Source organism: Natrix helvetica (assembly GCF_964273705.1).
Source record: "Natrix helvetica genome assembly, chromosome: 5".
Taxonomy (NCBI): Eukaryota; Metazoa; Chordata; class Lepidosauria; order Squamata; family Natricidae; genus Natrix; species Natrix helvetica.
The window spans coordinates 251,759-278,714 of record NC_138551.1 but is presented as its reverse complement, the minus strand read 5'-3'; the positions used below and the strand labels follow the sequence as shown (position 1 = coordinate 278,714).

At 53.1% G+C, this 26,956-nt stretch overlaps 2 protein-coding genes across 4 annotated transcripts; one reads left to right on the top strand and one right to left on the bottom strand.

The window, feature by feature from the left end:
* Positions 1-9,903: 9,903 nt before the first annotated feature.
* Positions 9,904-11,449, bottom strand: LOC309393779 (D-beta-hydroxybutyrate dehydrogenase, mitochondrial-like; the record flags this gene model as incomplete). The annotated part of the gene is given in 3 exon segments (XM_081956275.1): positions 9,904-11,274; positions 11,278-11,302; positions 11,304-11,449. Coding segments are annotated over 3 exon segments (507 nt in total). The 3' UTR covers positions 9,904-10,938.
* Positions 11,450-14,249: 2,800 nt separating this feature from the next.
* BDH1 (3-hydroxybutyrate dehydrogenase 1) lies at positions 14,250-26,898 on the top strand. Of its 3 annotated transcripts, none has more exons than XM_081953816.1 (8): positions 14,250-14,315; positions 15,202-15,263; positions 15,436-15,563; positions 17,011-17,083; positions 17,497-17,607; positions 19,453-19,597; positions 23,039-23,191; positions 23,378-26,898. In XM_081953816.1, exons 3-8 carry the CDS (start codon positions 15,466-15,468, stop codon positions 23,845-23,847), a joined length of 1,050 nt encoding a protein of 349 aa, XP_081809942.1. In that variant the 5' UTR covers positions 14,250-14,315; positions 15,202-15,263; positions 15,436-15,465; the 3' UTR covers positions 23,848-26,898. The 3 variants fall into 3 exon arrangements, with proteins under 3 accessions (XP_081809942.1, XP_081809944.1, XP_081809943.1); XM_081953818.1 differs by lacking the exon at positions 14,250-14,315 and adding an exon at positions 14,390-14,408; XM_081953817.1 differs by lacking the exon at positions 14,250-14,315 and adding an exon at positions 14,492-14,510.
* The last annotated feature ends 58 nt before the right edge of the window (positions 26,899-26,956 follow it).

The following is a 26,956-nucleotide window of genomic DNA, read 5'->3' as shown; positions in this document are numbered from 1 at the left end:
CGTGTCTGGGTACTACCCACATAGGTATCTTATCGTTTAACTTGTATTGATATTTTTTTCCAGACACGCAATAGAGCATTCCTTAATATGTGGCTTTTAAAAGTCTTGTCCACCTTCTTGTCATATATTAAATAAGCATGCCAACCATATACCAAATCATATCCCTCGATATTCAATATTTTATCCTCCATTAAATTGTACAGGTATAAATTTAAAAAACCCATCCAAACAATAATATACATAATTTAAATTAAATTAAATAACCCCTGTACAATTTATAAAAATTAAAACTAGCCCATAAAAGCAATCATAAAATTTAAAAACCAAAACTGAGGTGGGAAGGCTGGAATTAGGCCAGGCCGGCTAGCTGGAACAGGTGGGTTTTGAGTTTCTGACGGAAGGAGCGAAGATCAGTAGTCATTCGAATGTCAGGGGGAAGGTCATTCCAGAGGGTCGGGCCCATCACAGAGAAGGCTCTTCCCCTAGGTGGCGCCCGCTGGCACAGCCTAGTGGACGGCACCCGGAGGAGTCCCTCTCTGTGTGAGCTGATAGGCCGAAGGGATGTATGGGGCAGGATACGATCCCGCAAATAACTAGGTCCTGTGCCATGGAGCGCCTTGAAAATGATGGTCAGCACCTTGAAACGCACCCGAAAAGCCACAGGCAGCCAGTGTAGCCCGCGCAGGAGAGGTGTTACGTGGGAGTAGCTAAAGACTCCCGAAATTGCCCACGCGACCGCATTCTGAACCAGCTGCAGCCTTCGGGTGCATCTCAAGGGGAGCCCCATGTAGAGAGCGTTGCAGTAGTCTAGCCGGGACGTCACAAGCGCATGAGTGACTGTGCGAAGGGCGCTCCATTCTAATAGGGGACGCAATTGGCGCACCAGGCGAACCTGGTGGAACGCCCCCCTGGCCACGGCTGTCACATGGTCGTCCATGGACAGCCGGGCATCCAGAAGGACGCCCAAATTGTGCACCCGATCCACGGGGGCCAGATGTTCGCCCCCAATGGCCAGTGATGGAATAAACTGGTTGAACCGGGGCGCCGGTAGCCACAGCCACTCAGTCTTGGACGGGTTGAGCTTGAGTCTGTTACTTCCCATCCAGATCCGTACGGCTTCCAGACACCGGGACCTCACTTCGATAGCATCGTTGGGGTGGTTTGGGGTAGAGATGTACAGCTGGGTGTCATCCACGTACAGATGATAGTCTACCCCAAACCCACGAATGATCTCGCCCAGCGGCTTCATGTATGCATTGAACAGGAGAGGCGAGAGGACTGACCCTTGTGGCACCCCACAAGTGAGCGGCCTCGAGGTCGACCTCTGCCCCCCTGCCAATACAAATTGCACTTGGCCAGAGAGGTAGGAGGAGAACCACCGCAAAACGGTGCCCCTCACCCCCAACCCCTCCAATCGATGCAATAAGATACCATGGTCGATGGTATCGAAAGCCGCCGAGAGATCTAATAGGACCAGGATGGAGGAGCAGCCCCCATCTCTGGCCCTCCAGAGATCATCCACCAACGCGACCAATGCTGTCTCTGTGCTGTGGCTGGGCCGGAAACTGGACTGGCGTGGGTCCAGATAATCAGTTTCCTCCAGGTGGCGTGGAAACTGTTGTGCCACCACACTCTCTACAACCTTCGTCAGAAAGCAAAGGTTGGAGACAGGACGGTAGTTGGCTAATAAGGCTGGGTCCAGGGAAGGCTTCTTGAGGAGGGGCCTCACCACCGCCTCTTTCAGGGCGGCCGGCAGGGACCCTTCACTCAAAGAAGCGTTGACTAACTCCTGGAGCCAGCCTCGTGTGACCTCCCAGGATGCCAGTACAAGCCAGGAGGGACACGGGCCCAATAAACATGTGGTGGCTCGCAGTCGCCTACGCAGCCTGTCCATATCATCGGAAGTAACAGAGTCAAACTCCTCCCAGAATGGTACCTCACGACCCGCCTCCGACGTCTCTTCCAGACCACTAGCAGGGACCAGCTCGCTTCGAATCTGAGCAATTTTGTCCTGCAGATATTCCCCAAATTCCTCTGATCTGCCCTGCAAGGGGGCTTCCCGTGGCCTCTGTTGGAGGAGGGAGCGGGTCACCCTAAACAAGGCAGCAGGGCGGTTATCTGCAGACGCAATAAGTGTGGCACAATACTGACGCTTGGCCACTCTTAATGCCACAATGTAAGTCCGTAAGTGGGCTCTCACCTGAGTTCGGTCAGATTCAGAGCATGACGATCTCCATCTGCTCTCTAGGCGTCTCTTGTGGCGCTTCATCACCCTCAACCCCTCGGTAAACCAAGGGGCCTGGGTGGTTCGCTGCCGCAAGAGAGGCCGCAAAGGCACCCGGTCCAAGGCCCCAGCGGCCGCACTGTTCCATGCAGCCACTAGGTCCTCCAACCGGGTGTGGGTCAGGGCTACAGGAAATGGCCCGAGCTCCATCTGGAACCTATCTGGTTCCATCAGGCGCCTGGGGCGGAACCATCTTGGGCAATCCGGTTCCGCCTTCCCATGGTGGGGAGTAGCGGCTGGAAAGTCGAGCCAGAGCAGTGAGTGATCAGACCATGACAGGGTGGTGATAGCTAAATCCCCTACTCCCAGATCACTCCTCCATTGGCCAGAGACAAAAATAAAATCCAGTGTGTGTCCACCCTCATGTGTGGGACCCTGTATTATTTGGGTCAGGTCCATGGCTGTCATGGAAGCCATGAACTCCCGAGCTACTTCGGATGTCTCCCCTACCGACGGAAAGTTAAAGTTCCCCATGACCAACAGTCTGGGGGTTTCAACTGCCATCTCGGCGATCACCCCAAGGAGCTCGGGCAGGGCTGCTGATGCATAGCGAGGAGCCAGGTATACAATCAGCAAGCCCAACTGCTTCCCTGGGCCCCACTTCACGCACAGGGACTCACAACCGGCTATCTGTGGCACAGTGGTCTGTCTCGGCTCAAGACCTTCCCTCACAATGACCGCTACCCCACCACCCCTGCCTAGTGCCCGTGACTGATGAAATAAATATCGGACTAGGAAATTTCAATTAGCTTATGAGTGAAGGCACAAAGAATGTTACAATTTACCTAAAGTTAGCTTAACAAAAGGGGAATTAAAGCACAAAAGGAGGTAGGATGTCAAAATCAGTTAGCTTATGTTAGCGTATGATTGTTAAATGTTTATACCCTGCATTTTGCTCTGGGAGGTTGGGGGGAGGGAGGGTCGGAAGGTGGGAAGGGGAAGGGGTAATATTTGTAAAATTTGTTAAAACCTTTAATTAAAAAAAATAGTTAATTTTTGGTGATTAATAAGTAGGAATTTTAGTATTTTGTAGATTGTTTTAGATTGTTATTAAATGTTTATTTGTTAACAAGTAATTAACTATGATAATAATAACGAAACGATAATCTTAACTAGTAAAAGCAACTTGGATATAAATTGCAAATTGGGACCTGGGAAAAAGACTTATAAATTTTATTAACAAATTTTTGTTTAGATCTTGTTATAAATGTGTAATTTCTTTTGGGTCTGATGAAAGGAGATGTGATATAAATAGTAAATAATTTTTAACTAACTACAACAATAACAAGGAAATGTTAATGGATAATGTTTAATGATATATACATGTGTTGCAGTGGTGGGATTAAGCCAGTTCGCACCTATTCGGGAGAACTGGTTGTTAACTTTCTAAGCAGTTCAGAGAACTGGTTGTTGGAAGAAATCTTATTTTGTTTTTTCCACTTTACAGGGCTAATCCTGTATGGAAGGCAGAAATGAAACATTCTGGCGTTGTTTCTAGTCTAATCTTTATTTCCCTGCTTACAGAAACTGCCTCGCTGGTTAACCTTATTACATCGTAACAGCTAAGGTGAAGCGCCCATCGACCTGAGTGACGTTCAGTTGGCCACGCCCACATGACCACCCAGCCATGCTTAGCCAGCTGGTCATTATGGCAGAGAACCAGTTGTTAAATTATTTGAATCCCACCACTGATGTCTTGATATTGGTAAAAGCAAATTGGATACAAGCTCTAAATAGATGGGGGGGAGAAAGGGGGGGGGGAAATGCTTAGGTATTTTATTAATTAATTTTTTTTCAGAATATGTTATAAAGATGTAATGTTATTGGAGGTTTATTGAAATTGCTAATGAATGCCAGTAGGTGGTTGTGTCTTTAAACACAAATGATTTCAGATAAAAGCACGTCTGGTACATTGATAGTAAAATAGATAAAGATTTTTGATTTAAAATGTACAATTCAATATGAATGAAGTATAAGTAATGATTGTGGAAGAAACCCACGGAATTTATTTCTAACCAATCGACACGCTTTCTACAAGATGTAATGAAGGATGATTCTTTTTTGTGTTTTTGTTTAATTAAAACAATAAAAAAAATTCAAAAAAAAGGAAGAAAAAGAAATGTTAGGCTTTTGAATTTAGAAGGTCACGACTTTCTGTTGGGATGGCATGCATTTTTATGGTATAAGGGAACCAAAGCACATGGTTACTTTAGAAGACATTATATAAGAGAGGCTTTGTTATTAAAGTGGGAGAAGGTTAAGAGGTTACATTATTTAAAAACTCCAGTCTGAATATCAACCATTGAAGCTTTTTCATATTCAATAATATACAAAAAGGAACAAACAGATACGCTGAACTATTAAATACAGAGGGTGAACTTAAATCCATTCAAGACTTGAAACAGGAAGGAATTGAAATTAATTGGTATTCATATGTGCAAATACATTGTAGATACAATGAAGATCGAAAATGGAGGGTTTTTATGATAAAATGACTGAATTAGATAACATTTTAACAGGTACTGATGAAAAAGTAATTTAAAAACTTTATGGCTACCTATTAGAGGTGAAGCTACAGGAAGAACAAGTTAAAGAAACTATGTTAGCTTGGGGGGAAAACTTTGGGCATGGGATTGACCTAGAGAAATGGAAAAAACTGTGGTCTTTAAACTATAAAATGACAATGTCAACTGCATATAAAGAGAATTTGTATAAGACATTTTACAGGTGGCACTTATCCCCAACAAGAATAGCAAGAATGTCTAAGAACAAATCGGAAAAATGCTGGAAATGTCATCAGACGCCGGGCTCATACTACCACATGTGGTGGACTTGTACTGAAGCTAAAAGATATTTTTACTAAAATCCACACGTGGCTGGAGAAAATGATACATAAACACATAGACTTAAAACCAGAACTCTTTTTATTGGGAATCATACCAGAAACATACAACAAGGACTTGAAATATCTGATTGTAAATGTCTTAACAGCTGCTAGAATTGTATTTGCAAAAAACTGGAAAAATGAGAAAATACCAACAAAGGAGGAAACTATTAAGAGAATAATGGAATGTGCTGAAATGAGTAAACTTACATTTGCAATTAGAGAACAAGAGGACGAGCAATTTTATAAGGTATGGGATTTGTTTTACCAATGTTTAGACAAAAAAACTTGGAAATGAAATTGTTTATCTATATATTACTAGAAAGTCATAGTTATTGCTATGAAAGTTTTTTGCTATGAAATAGAGTGCTTGATCATATGATATATAAAGGACAATAATGAATCTAATGTATAAGAGTGGGATGACTTGATGTATAATTGTAAGTAGTGATCATGTTATACTGGAAAGACTTTTGTATGTTAAATGGACTAATGATGATGTAATGAATAATTGATACATACATGAATTGAAATATTCAATAACTACTTGGATTAACAATGGAAAATTATTACTGGAGTTGAATATGTCACACTATTGTATACTCTATGGATGATTGGTGACATTGTGTTTAATTGAAAGTAGTAATGTACAATATGAGTCAAGGGTTGTTTTTTTTTTGTAAGGCCAATAGATAGAAACAGGTGATTTTATAATGTTATAAAGATTGATAGCTGCTTAATAAATAATTAAGGATTTAAGGAAATAAGGTTTGTTTGAAATGAAGGAATATTAATGGTAACTTGAACACATGATGCTCAATGATAGCGATGTATTTCGTTATGGTTGATGGACAACCAGTGATCTTATTTCTAATTGTAAAAACTGATGCACAAAAGCTTGTAACCAAACAACATGCTTGATGAAATTGAGGAAAGTTTTTTGTATGTGTTGTTTTGTTTTTGCTTGTCTTAAAAATAAAAATTATATATATAAAAAAAGATTGTGACGGACGAATCCAACCAACCCAATTGAGATGATCAGATCTCTTTATGCATAACTTTATTGAGAGCTTCATCCGTCATTAGTCAGAACCTTGACAGGGAGCAACTGGTGGGAAAAACGTACACCTACTATGCTGAGTTTGCCTTCTCTCGGCATGGTGGTCTTCTTTGGGAGTAGGGCCCTCTAAGCAAGGACAGCCCTGCCCCTGCCCAGCACAGCTGTTCCTCCTCCCCGCTCACCTTCCCATCAGCTGTGGGGAAGGCTTGCAAGAGCATCAGGCCTGGTGTGACAGAATCTGCGGAGCTGTGAGCAAAGGGGAACCGGGTTCCCCTGCCCTTAAACTCACCTGCCATCCCGACTGGTGGGTGTCAGTCCAGGCCGCAGGAGCCACCCTCCCTCCTGTGCAGAAAAAGCAGGGTGCAGAAGGACGCTCTCCTGACTCTCATGGACCAAGGTTGCTCTCTGTGTCACTTAGCACCCTGCCAGGCGCCTGCTTCATGGGCAGCCCAGTGGAACAGAGAGAGGTTGGCGGGCTGGGGCCAGCCTGACCCACAGCCAGAGGAAAGAGGGCCAGCCAGACCCCACAGCAGGGCAGGCTCATCCCCTTCCAAGTTATAGGTATATCCTGTCTTGTGTCAGGGTTCCAAATAGCATCCAAAATTAAATCAGAATCCAAGGCAAACTATTGCTCAAAGTTCCAATTGATGGCGAGAGCCATGTTGGCACATCTGGGAAAACCCGAATCTGAAAGCTTTCCGGTTTTCCCCACCCAGTTGAAAGTTCAAGATCTTGCTCCCATACCCACAAGCCCATCACATGGTCCAAATTTCCACTGCCATGCTGGCAGCTTCCACCCATCCAGTTCCGGTCAAGTGCCGAGGTGCAAAGACAAAGGATGACCTTGGCTTTCTAGAAAGAATTTTGTTATGGCTACATAGCATCTAATTCTGTACAATCCAGGCCTGACACCTTGCATGTACTTCCTTCCATTTTTGGCAAACAGGAGCTTCAATTCAGCAGCTTCAACCCTCTCGGCCTGGCAGACATGGGCGCCCTCCACTTCTCCACTGATTTAATTAGACTGCCAGGAAGAGCCAGCAAGGCCTTATTATACTGGAACCATTGTTGGTGTGTTACAGGAGGAATGCAGTTTTCCTTGCATCCCTTGCATTCAAAGTCAGCTTGAACTCCGTTTCGTTTGCGGCCCACCCTGCTGGGCTGGCATCCAGCCGGCCTGAGTCTCCTCCTGGGAGCCTTTAGCAGTCTCTCTCTCTCTCTCTCCCCCTCCTTCCCTCCCTCCCTCTCTGAGCACCATCAACTTTAAGGCAGAAAGGAACAAAACCAAAGTGAGCTGGACGTATGGACAGATGGATATACCTACCAGCCATCAATCATCACTCATCTTCTTCTCCCTTCTCATCTTGAGGAGGAGGATGACTTTTGGGAGGAGGGAGGGCAACAAAGCCAGGGAAATTCACCCACCTGCCCTTCACCCACCCTGCCTGTGGCAAAGAAGACCCTCCTCCCCTGGTAGGGGAGGGATGGGCACACGGTAGCAAAGGCTCTGCCAGGCTAGATCAAAGTCTGAGGAGGGCGCTGCAACCTGTGTGCAACACGTGTGCCTTGAGCCCCCAGCAAAGTCTTTGCCTAAAGTGGCAGCTGCACAGAACAAGATCGGTGTGTGTGGGGGCAGCCTGGGAGACTCCCACCCCCTTCTCTGAAATGTTACCACCGTGGAGGAGCTGGGTCTGAAATGCTGGCCAGTTCCGCCCCCACACCAGAGTGGAGGCCATCAAGGGTCTCTGGCCAGCTCCTCCCTCCCAGCTACGAGAAGGAGGAGGCGGCAGTGGCAGCAGGGAAGGCTAGGCCCAAAACCCCCACCAAGGACACTGCAGGGAGGGTCGTGGGAGTCCAGGCCTTGGCCGCTTGCCCTTTCCAGACCCCTCTGGAGATGGCGTCAGGAGGGCAGCCCTGGGTCTCCTCAGCCTGCAAAGCTTTGAGGGACCGAGCAGGGACCCTCTCCCTCCCCAGGGAAGATGGGGGGAGACCATTGCTGTCGCTACCCCGAGAGGGAAGCAGACTTTGGCCTTGGGGGTTTATGGCCCTTCCTTGGCAACCAGCTGGCCGGAGTCTCCTAGCAATAGCACAGCCTGGGTCACCCTGGGGAGGTGGAGACCCTAGGGTGGCCGCTATGGATGGGAGGGACCTCCTCTGCCCCCTGAGCTGGCGAGGGGAGGCCCAGTCTGTACATGAAGGTTGTGAGGAGAGTTACACTTGCCTTCCTCAGGCCGATGCCAAACAAGACTGGGCCATGAGGCGGCATTCGCACAGCAGGCTTCACCCTCTTGGGTATCCTCCACTAGCTCTCCAAGCATGCAACAGACCCACAAACCCAGCTTGTCGTATTATGCCAAAGGAGTCCCCAGCTAGGTCTGGTTATTCCCCCCCCCCTCCATGTGCCAACAGGGCAGAGACTCCCCTGCCGGTGCTGAGCCCCCAGGGAGGCACAAGAGGGGCTTCTGGGCTCCCCAGTTGCCCTGCTGGCTCTGGTGCCACCTGCACCGGGTGGCTGCCTGCCTGAAAAGGGGTCCTCAAGAACACCCTTGGTTCCTCAACATCCAGCCCCAGCGGACAGCAGACACTAACTTCTTTGCTTCAGCCAAAGCCCTCTGAGGTGGACTTTCAACAGATGTTTGAACAACTCTTAAAGGGGCAGGAGGAATTAAAAAATCAATTGAAAGAAATGAATGAGCAGCTCAGAGAGAATAAAGACCATGTGATCCAAAACTCACAGACTGGAACTTTTGGAGGAGGGGACGGCTGAGATGAGGAGAGAGGTGAAGGGGGTGCAGAAAGGAAATCAAGAACTTGAGAACCACCAGATAAAAACGGAATTTGAATGAATGTCTTTTTTCCTTAGGTTTCAAAATGTAATTGAGGCTGATGATGAAAATTTGAGGGATATTATGGCAAATTTATTGGCTGAATTTATTAAAAAAGACAGACAACAGATGGGGTGGAACATGGACCTGGTTTATAGAGTAAACGCAACATATGCTAGAACACACAATGTTCCAAGGGAGGTACACATCAAATTTCTTAGAAAGACCACAAGAGACGAGATTCTGAGTGCACAAAGGGGGCAAACACTAAAATACAAGGATAGAGAAATAGCCATTCTGAAACAGATCCCAAAGAAAGTTAGAGATAAAAGAAAAAAATATTCACTCTTAGTGAATAAATTATACCAGAAAGGGGTGTGGTTTAGATGGCTGCTGCCAGAAGGTATGCTAATATTCTGGGAGGACACGAGAGTTAGAATCAACACAACCACTGAGGCTGAGGCCTTCATGGAAAAAAATTAAGTCCGCCTAGATAAACCTGATGATACTACACTGGACATACAGGACACGGGAGGTGCCGGAGCTCTGCCAGGGGGGAAGAAGAGGCAACATTGAGAAAACTCAGATCACAAAAATGAACTTGAAAATCTGTGTGATATAAAACGATTGAAACTAGTTTAAGATAAAAGTTTATATGCTGACAAAATAGTATTAAGTAATAACAAACTAATGTATTAGTAAATGAAAGTTATGAGAATGGGGGGAGGGCCATTTCCTGCATAATGTAACTGTCAAATTTTGTACTTCATCCATTACCCCTTTCCTTGAATATTATTTTTTAAAAACCAATAAAATTTTGTTTTAAAAAAAAGAACACCCTTGGTGGAAAAGGGAAGCTGAGTTTCATCCTAAAGCAAGTTTGGCCCTTACCCGGATCTCGTCTTTGCCCAGCAGGCCTAGCCAGGTCAGAATGCTAGGCTCAGGTAGTGCCAGTCCTGGCCAGGTCATGGCTTGTTCTGTGTGAACCAAGAGATTGTGTTACATCAGCACCTTGTGGGATGCAGTCAGAGTGTGGAATACAGAACTGCTCCACCTGAAAATTGTGTGTGTGTGTGTTGTGTAATGGAGAGCATTAGAATGTTTAAATGTTTAATATACTATAATATTAAGCTTAGTGAAACAATGTTATATGAATGTGAATGAGATGGAAAATGGTGAACCATGTTGTGCAGAGATGTTTGTAACCAGGTGACACACTGCAGATGGGCAGAAGGAATGTTTAGGTTATAAATGAAAAATAAAGAACTTTTTATAAAACAAAAGAAAGAACTGCTCCACCTGCAAGAGGGAATTTCTGACCGTATCTCTCTGACGGAAGGGAAATTTAAAAAGGCACAAATGGCATCACAGCATGGGCAGAAATAGGTGCTGCACTGAGGCTCCAGCAAGGAGGCGGGGAAGGGCAAACATTAAGCCAAGTGTAATTAAATCTAAAAATTTAATTAAATTAAAATCAGTTGAAATTATATATACAGTTTGGGCCACATACACAAGGCACATTGTCTGCAGGCAACTTGGGTCCCATCGCAACTTCCCCTCAGGATGTTTCCAGCTGTGCAGATTCCCAACATCAAGCGAGGCCAGATGGTGTTCAGGGTTCAAGGGTGCACCAGGCAAATTAGGGTTTGCAACATCTTCTAGAAGTTTCCTGCCTGAGCAGGGGGTTGGACTAGAAGACCTCCAAGGTTCCTACCAACTCTGTTATTCTGCTAAAATGTGCCATCCGTCCCCCTCATCTAAGCATCTTGTGTTAGGGACGATTTGGGATCCCCCGCCCCCTCACCTGGCTATCTTGGCTACTATGATTGCTCTTCATTCACCTGGACATGATTCAGGACAGATTCTCCACTTGACCTGGGGCTGCCTAGCTGACAAAGAGCCAGTCGGCCAGGGTGGTGGGCAAGTGGGTTGCGGCCTTCAGACGGAGCCACCATGAGGCCTCCATGGGGGTGTAGCGGCTGTAGGGGTGACGTGCGGCGAGGGCTTCGGTCAGGGAATCCAGGACCAGGGAGATGTCCCGCAGGCAGCTATGCGCGAAGCCCTTCATCCGAGAGAGCTTCTCCTTGAAGTTGGCCTCTCCCTCACTGGCCCCATGCCACATGCGCTTGGCTTCGATACCTTCGGGGGTCAGGATCCTTGTGGCTGTGATGAAGTTGCTCGGCTCGATGGCCACCACTGAGACGCCCCAGCGATACATCTCCTACCGCAGGCAGTCGCTGAAGGCCTCCACCGCAATAGGAGGAGTGCATCGGCCTGGCCATCCGGCCCAGCATGCTGCTCATGTTGACGACCCGCCCTGTAGGGGAGTAGGTGGTGGTGGTTGTTTGGTATGCGATGTCGGTGGGAGAGAGCAAGAACAGCAGCAGCAGCAGCATAGAGGGAGGGAGGGTGGGAGGGGAGCTGAGAGCCAGTCAGTCTACCCAATTCAGGGTCTGGCCTTGGTGAGAACTCACCAGAGGCTCCACCAGCCATAGCTCCCCTTCCCACTGGGACCTAGTCACGCCACATCCAGAGGCAGCTGCTTGGGTAGCATCTTGGTCACTTTTTGGCTGTCGTTATCCCAAAATGGGAGACCCGAATGGGGTTGGCCTCCTGCTCTGGGGGACTGGCAGAGGCTGCATGTCCCTGGCAGGCCTCCGCTTTTAGCCCCCTCTTCCTCAGTGCCTAAGGGTCTTTCCTCTGCCCGCCTCCCCCCGCCTTCTGGCACAGGGCATTGCTGGTGTGCCTTTGAGGAATGCCGGTGTTACACAGAGGATGCAAACTCTTGCACATGTGCTCTGCATAATTGCTGGCTGATCCTTGCTGGACACCCTTGTCACCACCTTCCCCTTGGCCTGCAGGAGGGCAAGAAGGAGGAGCAGCAGAGTGGCCCAAGACTGCCCAGCAATGAAGCGGCTGAGGGTCAGGGGGAGAAGATGAAAAAGGAGAGCCTGGCCGATGCTGACAGAAGCGGTCTAGAAGAGCAAAGATGGGCGCACAGCCACCATCCTGCTCACGCCAGAGGTCATCCATGAATGAGACTAGCGCCGTCTCTCGGTCCCGTATCTGGGCCCGAAGCCCGACTGAAAGGGGTCCAGATAATCCCTTTCCTTTAGGATCGTCTGGAGTTGCATTATCACCTCTCTCAGCCCACTTCCTTATAAAGGGGCAGGGGCTGGGCATGGAGCTGATGGGAGGGCACTACAAGGATCTATCCCCTCAGCAAGGCATCTGCACTGACACTCCCACCCTGGCCAGCTTGCTCTTTCAGCAGACATTGTGGGGGGGGGGGGAGCCCTCCGGCCTGAACTGGCATTGAGACAGAAAAGCAGGTTCTGCGAGAGTTCAGTGGGCACGCGGCCCCTCAAGGTCAAGCAGAGGGGGCAGAGGGTGTGTTCAAGAGCAAGAGACGCAGGAGAGGGAAAGAGTGAGTCAGCAGGGAAAGTCCCCCTGGGGCTAACCCCCCCCCTTGTGTCTGTCCTCCAGATCCACCAGGCCGTGTGTGTGTGTGTGTGTGTGTGTGTGCGTGCGTGTGTATCCCCAAGGGACCTTGGGGAGGAGAGCCATCACTCCGTCCTCTCCTGCCATTGGCAGACAAACAGGCAGAGGAAGGGGCACAGCTGGGTGTCCGCCTGGCACTTGTTCAGCCCCACCCTGGCATGAAAAGGTGCCTCAGCTGACCCAGGCCCTGCCCAGGAGAGGCGCTCCTTGTGCAGTGAAGGACGTGACCTTGGCAAGACTGGGCTCCACGAGGACTTTGGCCCCAGTCCTGGAAACCATTGGAGTCTGGATGGGGAGAACGTGGCTGAGACCCAGAGCGTGGTGAGAACTCGGCAACTATAACTGTCGAATGACACCAATGCTGCCGAAGCTGTCCTGAGCGCTTGACTGCCTCCCAAACTCTATGTGGCTTTGGAGACTCGGCTACCTTCAACCCACCCACTGGCTGCAAAGAAAATCTGCCCACCTGGAGGGGAAGGAGGGGGGCTGCAGCCCATGCATCCTCCTCTGGTGACAAGGCCCATGGGGAGCCTTCTCAGCAGGCGCCCCTCTTGTAAAATGCCCCCCACCCACAGAAGAACCACACCGTCCCTTTAACAGGTGGGAAGCTTTCAGAAGGAACAGCTTTTCCAGGGTGCAGTTGGGGACTCGGGTGAGAATGGGAGACCCACCACCTGAGCAGGGAGGAGGAAGAAACCATGTTTCTTACAAATGTGTTGTGATTTCTGTTCATTATATTTATTACTTGATATATTGAATGACCTTGGTCACTGCAAATCATGTTAAATCCTGCAATTTGCTCAGGTGGCAGAAACCTGAATCTGAAATCCATCCCGGTTCAGAACAACAGATGAAGCAGGGGGTTGGAAGAGCCCCTGGAGGTCTCCTAGTCCAACCCCCTGCTCAGGCAGGAAGCCAGGCCTAGGCCAATCCAGACAAGTGGCCGTGGGGTCTCTTCTAAACCTCCACTGATGGAAGAGCCACCCCTTCTGAAGGCAAGTCGTCCCGCTGGTTAATTGGAGCAGAGCTCCGTAAGCGAGGCACAGGCATCCTCTCCCCCTTTGCCAAGCTGACTTATCTTGGCCGGCAGCAGCCCCCCAGCATGCAATGATGCAACACAATCTGGGCGGCGGGGGGGGGGAGAGGTTTGCTGAGATGGCGGCAGAGGAGCTTCATGAAAGGAAGGATGGTGGCTTGCCTGCCCCCCTCCAGCAGCAATTCTGGGGAGCGGAGCCCGGGGCGACGCTTTACGCTCCCCCAATTAAGGAAGGGTCTGCCTCCAGCAGGCCAGGGACGGGGCCCAACGGCGGTCCCGGCGGGCCAGGGCACCGCCGCCCTCTCCGAGGCCACGTGTCGCTCGGGAAGCCTTTCTGTTGCTCTGCCGGCCGTGGGGCTCCTCCGTCGGCGCTCCCTCGCTCGCCATGCCCGGGGCGCGTCTGTCTCCCGGGGGAGCTACAGCCCTCCTGGGGGGGGGGCAACGCCCCCTCCCCCCCGGCCGTTCCTCCTCGCGGGGGAGGGAGGAACCCCAAAGGAGGCCCGAGAGAGGGAGGCCCTCCCCCTCCCGGCTGCTCACCGGCAGGCGGGCAGGGAGGCGGCGGCGGCGGCGGCAGCAGAGAAGCCCCGGGGGGAGGAGGGAGCAGCCAGCCACATGGCGCGCGAGGGGCGGGGCGGGGGCGACGCCGGGACGGCAGTGACGTCACTTCCTCGGCCGGCGCGGAGGGGACGCGGGGCGGTCAGCCGGACGGGCGGGAGGAGCGCGCGGTAAGCGGCCTCCCTCCCTCCCCCCCCCCCCGCCGTCCTCCGTCCCGCGGTCGCCTCCTCCGCCGGACGGAAGGCCTGGGACCGTGGAGGAAGGTGGCGCTCCCTCGGCCAGGCTCGGCGAGCAAGCGGCGGGGGATCAGGAGGGAGAGGGCGTTGGGGGGGGTCGTCCATTGAGGAGGGTCCCTACCGGGGCAGGTGGGCTGCGGGGCCGAGCTCCGTCTGCGGGGCGGAGGGCGAGTGGGGCCGGGGGTCGGCGATGGGCAGGTCGCAACTCTCCGTCTGGGCCGAACCGGCAGAGACACTGCGGGCTCCCGGCCTGCCTGCCTGCCTTCCGCGGGGTCAGGGCCTCTTGCCCGCAATCCTCCCGAATTCTTCCGCAAAGGCTCCTGGAGGCTTCCGAGGTTCCCCTGCCCAGGAGGGGCCGCGGGTCATTTTCCCGTGCAGCTCTTTCCTTCCCGTCGTCCAAAAGGCCGGCATGAAAATCCCCGGGATGGACTCCCGTCCCAGCCGCTCCCTCCCACCGCACCCGGGGAGGGAGGGGCATTTGCCCCCCCCATGCTTTCCCTGCAGGAGGGGCTCGGCTGCTTCTGCCCCCCAGGATGGAGAGCCAACCCTCCCCTTTCACCCATCCCAGGGAGGGGGCTTTGGCTGGCCTGAGGCTTAGAGCAGGCTGGGAATGGGCTCCAGCCCCTCGTGGGCAGTTGGTGACCCTCCTTCAAATGACCATGGAGGCATTTGCCAAGCCAGACCAAGCCCTAATGCCCGATTGGCTGGGGACGGACGGATGGACACACACACACACACACACACACACACGCGGCTCTGGCAAGGGAAGAGCGGCTGGCTCCTGGCCTGCTCCCTGACTTGACCTCTTTCCGGAATTCAGACACCACCATCTCTTGGGGAGGCCTGCTGGGGTCACCAAGGCAGCCAGAGAGCCAAATCGAGGTAAGTAGGTGTGGCAAATGCACCTGGTGTGGCTTGTGTTAATGTGGCTGGTGTGTGGGCAGGGACTGGCTGGAGGGCCTCTGCAGGGGGGAGCCTCCGCTGAACCCGCCCTCCGCAAGGCCATAAAGGCTGGGGGCAGATAACGCAGAGCGGCCCCCCTCCCCTTTGGCAGAGTCCGGAGGCAAACGCAGAGACACCCTTCATGGCGATCCTCTTGGCCACCACTCGCATCGCCCAGCCTCTTGCCCGGCTGACCCTGAAAGCTCCGCACTGCAAGGATGGCGCTGCCATCGGCCTGCGGTAAGTACGGAGTGCTGTAGGAGGTCCAGTTCTGTGTTCTCAGAATCCTTTGCTTACCACCAACCATTCAAGTTTCAATGGCCCTGAAAAAAACTGACCGGTCCTTGCGTTTGCAACTGGTGCCGCTTCCTCAGGATCAAAACTCGGGGCCGGCATGCGATTATGATGGTTGCGGCATCCCACCGGGAGTCAAGAGATCGCCATTCCCAGGGGCGCCTGACAAGCAGAGTCAATGGGGGAAGCCGGGTTCACATGACGACTGCATGATCTACTTAATAACTGCCGTATTTGCTTAATGACCATGGCAAGGGTGTTGTAAAATTGGGCACGATTCACCTAACTGTCCTGCTTAGCAACCAAAATTCTGGTCCTTATAAAAGGTTTGGAGGTGGCATGCTGCCTATTCACCCGAAGGCGGCACCCGGTTTCATTAAGGACCTGCGTATAAGGGAGAAACTGCTGCTGCGCCAGTTAGCCAGCCGGGTGGGGGTCCAAGTGAGCAGAATTGGCCCCTTTTGTGACCCTCTGAAGTGCTCCTTGGCCTCCAACAGGGCTGCAGAGCAGAGTCCGAAAGGATCTCCTCATTCCAAAGTCCTCCAGATAGCACCAAAGGGGCCTGTGCTCACCTGAGCCCCCCCCGCCTCCATCCCTGAATCAGCTGAATCGGCCCTTAAGGATTCCACGGCGGGGGGACTGAATTCCCCAGACAGGAAGGCCATGGGTGCAAAGGTGAAACCCTCCCTCGCCTCTCCTGGGGTGGGTTGAAGTGTTTGGGTGGATCCAAGTCAGAACTGAAGAAGCTTCTTGGGTGAGAAGCGAAACGTCTTCAGAGCAAAACCCAAGGAAGTCCAGTTGCCTCTTGAAAAAGCTCCTCGGGGACAACCCTGACCTGCATGACTGAGAATCTCCAGAGACGTCCATGTCTGAAGTGGGGGGGGGGGCGCCCAGCCATAGTTTAGCTCTTTGTGGCCAGTTGAGGGATAGCAACCCACAAGTCAGCACAGCCCTTCTGACTGGGCTTCTTGAGGCCGGGAAGGGTGGGGGGAGCAGGGCCGAGGGGCCCTTGCATGATCCCCAGAGCCGAGCAGCAACAGCAACCAGGTGGCCAGCAGGGTGAATGGTGGGAGCAGTGGGTCAGTTGTGTTTCAGTCGCATGGAGGGAAGCCTTCTGCAGATGGGCTGCGGCCTCTCCTGGCAGCCTGGCATATGCCCGGCTGGTACCTCTTGCCTGGGCATCCTCTGGGCCAGGGGCTGGGCTGCCGCTCTTGGAGGTCTTGGAGGTGGGGGCCCTGTGGGCTTCACAGATTCTTGGAAGAGTCAGGCCAGGAGGGACCCAGAGAGCCGATCCCTTTCGGCCAAAGCAAGTGGGCCCAGCCTATCTCTTCTGCTCTGGGCTTTGGTTTCCCAAAGGCCTCCCCCAGTGGCAGCCGTGCCCTCTCTCTTGCAGATTGCTTCCCGAGGTCCAGGCCGTGGCCTCCGCCTGGAGGAGCCAGCGCTGCTACGCAACAGAGGTGGAAGAGGTGAGAGGGGTGGATTCATCAGCCGGGGGCAGAGCCAGGGTGGAGGAGAGGGCAGCCCCACTGGGGAGGCCATATGCCTATGGTGGGCCACCTGCTAAGGTTCAGGGGCAGGGCTGCATCTGGAAAGGGCCTTGAGGGCCATGTTGGGGCCTTGGGACCTCCCCAACCATGGGGGTGTCCCTCTGTTGGTCAAGCGCCCCCAGGGCCAGTGTCCGTGCGATGGCTAGGGGAGAAGGGCCTGGGGGAGCCCAGCCAGGGCGGTGATCAGGCTGAAGCCTCGGGATAAGAAGGCCCCCCCTGAGGGGAGTTGCAGGGGTGTCTTTGGCCCCGCTGAGCCTCATGAGCAGCAAGCGGGAGGGGCTGGGGCCCTTTGCATGGCCTTCAGCACCGGCTCTCTTATGCGCCCCCTTTAGATCAGCCAGCGACCGGTCCTTATTACGGGCTGCGACTCGGGCTTTGGCTTCTCCTTGGCCAAATTCCTCCACGGGAAAGGCTTCATCATCTATGCCGGGTGCCTGCTGAAGGTAAGGCCGGGCGAGTGGGTACAGAGTTCCATACACAGTTCAATATCATCGGTCTCCCCTCTCACCCTCCCCCCATCTGCCCCCCCCCCCCGGAAAGGTTTGGGAGAGTCTAGATGGCGCAGCTGGCTGAGATTGTGCCATTGCAGCTGGGGCCGAGTGGCCATGGGCTCTTCTGCTCCCCTCATCCGTCTCTGGCCTTGCTGCTCACCTTCCCCGGCCTCACTCCAGGCATCTCCCGGCCTGCTTTGCTTCCTGAAGCCCCTCCAAAAACCCGGGAGCCGGTTGGGTTCCGCAGTCAGGAGGCCTGGCTCCAGAGGGATCGCTTGGAGGGGGGGGGAGCTCTGCCTTCCCCAAAGCTGCCCTCCAGATGATCCCAAGTGGAGGCTCCTCCCATCCCCCCCAGAGACCTCAGTCGGCGAGTGTGGGAGATCTTCCTTACGGTTGACCAGGCCCTGGGAAGGAAGTGATCTTTGTCTAGAAAAGTCCTCCAGGACCAGAGGATGCTGCCCACCGTGGCTGGGCAGCAGCAGGAGCCCCCCCCGGGCAGCAGTTCCACCATCAGACTGGCCTCTACAGAGGGCTGGAGATGGTCCCCCTCCTGGCGAGAGAGAGTAGAAGGCCCCCAAGCCTCAGAGCTCTGCCGGGGTTCTCTCCTCTCTGAGCTGGGTTGGGGCCCTTCTAAGGACCGTCCCGGTGGGCTCTGGGTGTCCTGATCATTCCTGTTGGGAGAAGGGAATGGTTCTCGTCTTTGCAGATGACGTGGTGTTGAATGGGTTAGTTAATAGCCTCTGAAAGGAAAATAGCATTCACAGTCACCTCAATAGATTGTGGAAATGGGCCAAGGGGAAAGAGAGATAAGTTCAACAGGTGCAGCTTTCTTACTTAGGATGCACAAATATTGAAACCCCCACATTATCTGATTGCAAAAAAGCGGATGAAGCTTTTGCGAGAGAAGTTTGGCAGCCAAATCACAGGGAGCTGCTGTTCCCCACATCCTGCTCTGGTCAGGCCCGTCCTGGAAAGGGTATCGGGGCCTGTTTGCCCTCCATCCAGGGTGCAGGAGACGGAATTTGGTTGCACAAAGTCCTCAAGTGGCAGCCCCCAGAATGCACAGGCTCCCCTCGGCTGGAAGTGGGCCCCTCCCGATCCACCACCACCACCCCTGCCCTGAGCCAGGACTGGGCTACTGAGCCCTTCGTTGGAGCCCTGGGCGTTTCTCTCCAGCCGGAGGGGAGGAGAAGGGCAGGTGTTTCTGCCCCTCCCTGGAGGGCAGGCTCTGGAGGCTGCAGGGAGCAGGCAAAGGCCTTGGCTCCCCAGTCCCAGGACCTGCACCACCACCACCACCACCACCCCTGCTGGCCATGGCCGGGCAGTGCGGTAGCCAGGCAGGGCTCTTCTGCCAGGCTGTAACTTCAGAAATGGCAGAGAATGTCTTCAGTGTCCGTGGCTGCGGTGGGAGGTTTTGGCAGGGCTCTGTTCTCCAAGCTTGCCGTTTATTTGCAACGTAATTTTATGGCTGCAGAGCCCTGGATTCACCTGAGGGGCCTTGGGAGAAGCATTAGGGCAACCCTGGTGTGTGAGGCTTCAGAGTGGCAAATTCTCCAAGCCCAGAGTTGCCCTGGCGTGACACGCATGAAGAACCTCCCAGGAAGCCCTTCGCCCAAAGCGGGTGCAGAAATGGCTGGGATCAGCAGGGCAGCTTTTGGGCGGAGAAGCTGCACCTGCCGACGGGGCGTTGAGAGCCAGAGCCCCCAGAGAGACGGACCCCTTCATGATTGCGTGACGGGCTGGTGGTTGTGGGGGAGCAGAGGCCCACCCTGCTTCTCTTGTGCCGCTTTTCGTCAGGAACAAGGCCGGGGGGGCTCCAAGGACCTGGACAACATGAAGAGTGATCGAATGAGGACCGTCCAGCTCAACGTCTGTGACAGCGAGGAGGTGGGGCGTGCGGTGGACTACGTGACCAGCACCCTGAAGGATCCGGAGACCGGAGGTGAAGGAGAGGAAAGGCTGGGGAGCCCGAGAGTCACGGGAGGGAGGGGAAAGCTAGGGAGCCCTCTCAGCCGGGCTCAGTCTCCACAGAAGGCCAGCGGTTGCCCTGAGTCCCAGCTCGAGAGCAGCTGCCCCTTCGCTTCCTTTCCCCTTTCAAGCATGCTCCTAATGCAGGCAGGCAGGGAGAGGAGGAGGAGGTGGGGGTGCCTGGAGAAGTAAATGAGGGAGTTACCAAACGTTCTGTTGTGGCTTCTGGACTCCAGGATGATTTTCTAGTATGGAGGAGACAGCCGAGTCCCCACAGAAGGCAAGAAATAACCCAGGAAGCTGCAGGATGCGGAAGCTTCGATGCTTTATGCTCACCTGCAGCTTCTTGGCTCCTATTTCATAGTCCAAAATGTTGCTTTTCCTCCGTCTGGTCAAAGGTTTAGGTTATGGTTCAGAAGACTATTTTGGGAGGGGTCTCTAACCCTGTGCTTGAGTAGCTTCTGAAAGTCTTGGCCGGCTTTTGCTCCTTTTACCCATCGGTCATCCTTTGGAAACCCCCCCCCCTCGCCCCCTCAGTCTTTGCACAGGATTGTTTAAGGGCAGCCCCGTTACGCTCCAGGGCAGAGCAAGAAGCGTGGGCGGTGCAGCTGCTGCTCCTGTCTCACAACCCTTGTGTGAAAAGGAAGCCACACACAACCAACGTGTAGCAGAGGGCTGGAAATAGGCTTTTCTCTGAATGAAGGAGTGCAGCAAATGGAAAATATGGCTGGCTTTGAACCCCAGACAAGACCTCGTGATCCAGATGTTTTGGATCAGGAGCCCAGAAAGTTTTACTGTTATGGCAGCTTTGGCCAAGATCCCCTGAGTTCTCCCCTCCTGCCCCCTCCCCCCCGGTTCTCCTGGGACGAGCAGTGGAGGATTCTGGGAGGGTCTTTGGGGTTACGACAGGAGACAATCTCTGTAGCTCAGAGTTGCACTGGGGAGTCCCTGGTGGGTGGGTGGGTGGGTGCTATGCTCCCTGTCCAAGTGCAGCCACTTGCCCTGACAGGGCTGGGGGGGGGGGGACGTGGCCAGAAAACCATCCAAATAGAATGGAATGGAATTCTTGATTGGCCAAGTGTGATTGGACACACAAAGAATTTGTCTTTGGTGCAGATGCTCTCAGTGGACATAAAGAAAAATAAATAGAATACATTCATCAAGAATCATAAGATACTTGAAGTTGCTGGTGTGGACGCTGCCTTTTGTTCTGCAAATGCAGAAGCGTCCTGTGATGAGGAGATCGTCAGGCTTCCTGGGGAGCTCACACCTTTCACGCCACAGAATTGCTCCTGGGGCTGCTGGGCGAATCTTCCCTCTGCCAGAGTGCTCACCTCCCCCCCCTTTTTTCGAGGGGCAGATTTTCAAACTGCTGGACAGCTGATTTATGCTATCGGGCTGGCGTTCCCAAGGGAGCGTCCTCCAAGGACAGCGGCGCCACCGGAAGACCTTAAACATAGAAGCAACGTGGTTATAGTCATAAGTGGAAAAGGGATAGGTACTAGGAAGGAAGAAAAGAATAATAGTAATATAGTCTTAGTAGATAACTTGACAGTGTTGTGGGGATTATTTGTTAAGCAGGGTGATGGCATTCAGGGGAAAGCTATCCTTGTGTCTAGTTGTTCTTGTGTGCAGTGCCCTAAACCCTCGTTTGGAGGGCAGAAGTTGAAACAATTTATGTCCAGGATGCGAGAGGTCAGTAGATATTTTCACAGCCCTCTTTTTGGTGCGGGATACAGGTCCTCGATGGGAGGCGGGTTGGTAGCAGTTGCTTTTACCTGCAGTTCTAATTACCAGTTGAAGAGCCTGTGCCCGTCTTGTTCGGTTGCAGAGCCAACGCAGACAGTTATAGAGGTGCACACGAGAGAAGCTCTGTAGAAATGTATCAGCAGCTCCTGGGCAGTTTGAACTTTTTGAGTTGGTGCAGAAAGAACATTCTTCGTCGTGCTTTTTTGATGACATTTTTTGTTGAATTAAAGAGTTTTAATAGATTTTACAAATATTTCCCCTCCACCCCAACCCTACCCCCAACCTCCCAGAGCAAAATACAGGGTATAAACATTTAACAATCATACGCTAACACATTTGATGACATTTTTGACGTTAGGTGTCCATTTTAAGTCTTGAGATATATGAGAGGACCTAGAAACTTGAAGGTCTCCGCTGTTGGTGCTGTGTTGTCTAGTATTGTAAGAGGAGGTAGTGTAGGAGGGTTTCTCCTAAAACCTACCACTGTTTCTATGGCTTTGATTGTATTTAGTTCAAGATTGTTCTGGTTCCAGCACAGAGCTGGTTGTTCAACCTCCAGATTCATCATTGTCTCGAATGAGACCAATCACTGTTGTATTGTCTGCAAACCTCAGTATTTTAACAGAAGGATCTTTGGAGATTCAGTCATTGGTGTATAGAGAAGAGAAGTGGAGAGAGCACACAGTCCGGGGGGGGGGGGGGGGGCTCCTGTGCTAATTGTACAGGTATCTGATGTGATTTTGCCTAGTTTTACCTGCCACTTCCTGTCTGTCAGGAAGCTTATGATCCATTTACAAGTGTGAACAGGTATAGCTAGCTGACTTAGTTTAGGCAGAAGAATGTCTGGAATGATGGTATCGAATGCTGAGGTGAAGGCTACAAAGAGGACCCTCGCATAGGTCTCTGGAGACTCAAGATGTTGTAGGATGTAGTGCAGAGCCATATTGACAGCATCATCTGTCGATCTATTTGCTTGGTATGCAAAGTGCAGGGGACCCTAACCGTAACCAAGGACCCACCCCTCGCCTCTTGAGGCAGGGATAACTTTGGGCTCCCCTCCTGGGCCAAATCTACAGAAGAGAAAGCCATTTTCTTTGCAGGAGTCTGTCCCGGAAGCATCCCTGTAATACAGAAACCTTTTGCAAGGAATAAGTGCAACGGGCGTAAGGTGTCACCCTGCTGAGCCAGTTTTTCCTTCCTTCTCTGTCGGCATGCAAGCTGCTGCTGCTGCTGCTGCTGCGTTTCCTGCTTAGTGTCTCCACCTACTGCTGTGTTCGGAGCCACAAATCCTTTGGAGGAACCAGCAGCCTGATGTTTCCTCAGATCTCTTGCTGGATCTTTGGACCAGTAGATCTCTTATCACTCCCTTGGCCCCAGGAAGGAAAGAAGGGATTTGAGGGGCCCTACCTGCTTCTCTCCCATGGGTTGCAGGACGCTGCTGTGGCTGATGGGCAATGGCTTTATAGAGAAGCTAATTAACAAAATGGGGCAGGATCTGTTCGGCGGGATCGTTCCTGATGGGACCCCTCCCCTTGGGGCTCCAGCACTAGCCTCTCCTAGGGGGCCCGGTGCCCCGGACAGCCTCCTCCTCTTCATCCTACACAGGCCTAGCCCATGAATCTGAATCCCAAGGCTAAGATGACCGATTCTTTTGCTTCCTGTCCAGGACTCTGGGGTCTGGTCAACAACGCTGGCATTTCCACCTTTGGAGAGGTGGAATTCACCAGCATGGACACTTACAAAGAGGTGGCCGAAGTGAATCTCTGGGGCACTATCCGGACCACCAAGGCCTTCCTGCCCTTGATACGGAGGGCTAAAGGTAAGCGGGGTCCAGTCTTCCTCCCCCTCCCTGGGATGGGGGGACGCAGAGCCCCATCGCAGCCAGAGGGAGGTTGGCCTCTCAGCAGGGCTGCGTCCTCTGAGCCAGGCTGGGTGGCCGCATCCGAAGGTGGCCCGGATCCCTTGGGGGGCAGCTGCTCCCTTCATGGTGCCTTTGCCCCGGCAGGCCGCGTGGTCAACATCAGCAGCATGATGGGCCGGATGGCCAACCCCGCCCGCTCCCCTTACTGCATCACCAAGTTTGGGGTGGAGGCCTTCTCCGACTGCCTGCGCTACGAGATGCGTCCGCACGACGTGAAGGTCTGCATTGTGGAGCCGGGCAACTTCATCGCCGGCACCAGCCTCTACAGCCCTGAGCGCATCCAGTCCATCGCTGACAAGATGTGGGACGAGCTACCGGAGATCGTGCGCCGCGACTATGGGCGGAAGTACTTTGACGAACAGATCGCCAAGATGGAATCGTATTGCAGCAGTGGCTCCTCAGACACCTCCCCGGTGGTCGAGAGCATCGGCCACGCCCTCACCTCCACCACGCCCTACACCCGCTACCACCCCATGGACTACTACTGGTGGCTGCGCATGCAGGTCATGACCCACATGCCCGCGGCCATTTCCGACCGCCTCTACATCTACTGAGGGTGGGTGGGTGGGTGGGGGTCCCGCTGGAGCCGAACAGGCGAGGGACGGTCCCGCTAAGGGTTACGGTGCACAATTCTCCGGCAGCCGCTCGGTTAGTTTGTTTTTAAACTCTGTATTTTAGGCCTGTGATTAATTTAAACATTGGGACGTAATTGAAGCCCTTGCATGGTGTGTCGGGTAGGCAGGACTATCTCACGTCTTTCAGGGGGACTCCGATGAGGGTATTTATTTCAAGTATCCCCTTCTTTGCCAAGCTTGCATTGGCCTCAGGGGAGCTTGGCCATCTCCTTCCTTCGAAGTTGGCCGTCCCCTCCTGGAGAAAGTCTGCCCACCTAGTCTGAGCAGCCTGGGCTCGTCCTTGCTGGGGCGGGCAGCTGGCCTTCAGAGTCCTTCGTTGGGGAAGGTTCACAGCAGCCAGGGGCCAGTGGTCCACACCTGTCTTTGCACACTCCTTTTCAAGGGGCGCCATGGACCAAGCGCCACCAAGCCCCTCTCCCTTCTGGTGGAGCTTTGACCGCAGGCTCACTGCCTTTGGGGGTTCTGCCCAATGCACAGAGTCCCTCCTGTAAGGGAGGGGGCAGCCTGGCTTTAATCGGGGGCCCGAGGTCAGGTTTTTTGCACTAGGGCCCCGGTGCCGATGGGTGGCGGGGAAATCACAGGGCAGGAGGGAGGCCTCCTTCCATCTGCCCCAGCAGCATAAGCCACCCGCAGCTCGGGAGCCAACACGGATCACTCCAATTTGACCGTGAAGGTCACTTTCCTCTTGGCACTTAAAATGCCCCCTCCAGCAGGTCAGGCTGAGGTGCCTACCCCAGTCCTAACCCACAAGGTCTCGTTGTCTGAATGGCTTCTGCCCTTCAATCCCTGACCACGATTGTTGCCCCTCCAAGACGGTCTTGACGGGGGTATCAGGAAGACCTGGCAGAGATTTGGCACACCCATCTGTGTCCAGCGGTGGGGTGCCTCTTGGGGACACAGTCCTGTGGCTGGCAGCGGAGGGCGACAAGAGAGCATCACCCCCCAACCAGCAAGCGGGAGGGGCTGAGATCGGATGTCGCCTCTTTCCATGAGCATTAAACCATATGAGAAGCCTGCCTGAATCACTGGCCTTTTTCCTTGACCAGAGACCAGATGCCGCTGTGGTTGGAGGTGAGGGCAAGAGATGCCCCTCCTGCTTGCCCCGGGGCCTCCCTCGGAGGCTAAGCAGGAAGGTGGCCGGGCACCAGGACCCAGTGGCACCATCTTGGGCAGGTCTCTGTCCTAGAACTGGGGTGGGGTGGGGGGCTTTGAGTTGGTCTGCAGTCTTTCCACCCTGAGACATGTGAGGAGGGCTTTCCTCTCCCCGCTGCAGCACTTTCTGGGGGCAAACCCCCATGCCTGCACCTCCAAGAAAGGGCATAGGAGATTTCTCTTAGCTTTTTGGCTGGGCCCCTCCCTCGGAGGAAGACTCCTCCCCTCCCTCCAGAAAGAGCCTGCAGCCCCCCGAAGCTGATGAAAAGGTCTTATTCCTTTGGCCCCTGATGCTGTCATCCCATTTATATGTTATACTGTATTTTAATGCTGCATTGCTCCACAGCCTGTGAGGAGTGGGATAGATGGAGCCCTTGGGGCATGGAATCCTCCCCACCCCCACCCCCACCCCCACCCCCTCCACGCTCACCTGCTTCTGCAGCTGCCCAGGCCCTTTCTGGAATAAAAGAGGCCCAGTCTCAAGCCCTTTGGTATAACTAAGAGCCCCTTCCTTCCTGAAATCCAGTGCAGGCCCGGTTCAGTCCCCCCCTCCCCTCCCACCCTCAGCAGACCCCCTTTGGCTCACAACCCCTGCAGGAATGGCTGTTTCCCCCACCACCTCCACCTCCCCCAGGTCCCTCCCTCAGCGGCAAGCACGGCCCTCGCCAGAGGTCGGAGGCACCTGGGGCCCCTCTCTGCCTCTTCTTGGGGGCTCCTGAGTATTTTCAGGGGGGGGGGAAGCCCTTCTTGAGGAAAGAGCAGGCAGGAAGTCGCTTTGGGGCCAAATGCCCCACCTCAGTGGGCTGCAAGGGGGGGGTCTTGGCCACTGGAAGACTGTTTGACCCTCACACTTGTCCTTCCTGCACGCAGGCCCCTTGGTAGGATTGAGCTGTTCTGTGGGGCAGGCTCCTTTTCTGGCAGGAGGCAAGGAAAGCGGGGGAGGGGGGGAAATCAGCTTAGGGGGTCCAGCTCTGTCTGTGCCCCCTTTCGGGTTGTCTTCTGATCCAGGCAGCGGTAGTAGTGGTGGCCTCCCGTGTCAATGTCCCCCATGTGTTGACCCTCAGCTGGATGCTAAAATACCTGCCGGAACTGGAGAGTCCAGGCGGTGTGGCTGAAGGATGAGGCCTGGGGGTGGCCTTTTTGGGGGGAGGGGTCCGGGCTTGCCCCCAAGGAATGGCTGCGCTCTCTCCAGCTGTGTGGAGACACCTGACTGCAGATGCTTTGAGAAAGGTGACTTCCTAGCCATGCTCCATCTCTGGGTTGCATCTTGGTGGGCCCCAGTCTTGGGTTCCCCCCCCCCCACCTCCATTCTTAGGTTTTACAAGCTGCTTGCCGGTATCTGGCAATATTGCACTGGCTGAGTTCACACATGACGCCTAAGCAGGAAAAGATCTCCCTTAGTCTGGATTCGCTCAGTAAATTGCACCTAGTTTTTCCTTTATGGATTGTGAAACCCCAGAAAACGGGTTAATTGTGAGAATGCGACTTGCACATTTCCAGGATTGTAAATTGGGGGTGGACTCGGGGGTCTTGACCCACACTTGGATCCCTCTGAACACTGATTCTTGCTCCAGGCAGAGCTAAGAGGACAAGAGGCGTTTAAGACGTAAATTGAAGATGGTACATTAACTGTTGTAAAGAAGATTGAAAGCCATTTCTTTGTATCTACAGTATTTTCTATTTTTCTTTTACTTTCTCCCCACTTTCTTGCACATTTCGTTTTCTCTCTGGTTTTTTTTTCCTCATTTTATATTAGTTTTTATTGGTTTTTAATCTTCCTTCTTAAACTTTTAATAAAATTATGAAGTTTGTGCACCAGCTGCAGCCTTTCCTGGATCATGACTCCCTGCACTCAGTTATCCAAGCCCTCGTCACT

Bases quoted from the DNA above. Each gene is read 5' to 3' on its own strand.
- BDH1 (XM_081953816.1), top strand. From the start codon at position 15,466: ATGGCGATCCTCTTGGCCACCACTCGCATCGCCCAGCCTCTTGCCCGG. The intron at 15,564-17,010 runs GTAAGTACGGAG...TCTCTCTTGCAG, and splicing joins GGCGCTGCCATCGGCCTGCG to ATTGCTTCCCGAGGTCCAGG. The intron at 17,608-19,452 runs GTAAGGCCGGGC...GCTTTTCGTCAG, and splicing joins ATGCCGGGTGCCTGCTGAAG to GAACAAGGCCGGGGGGGCTC.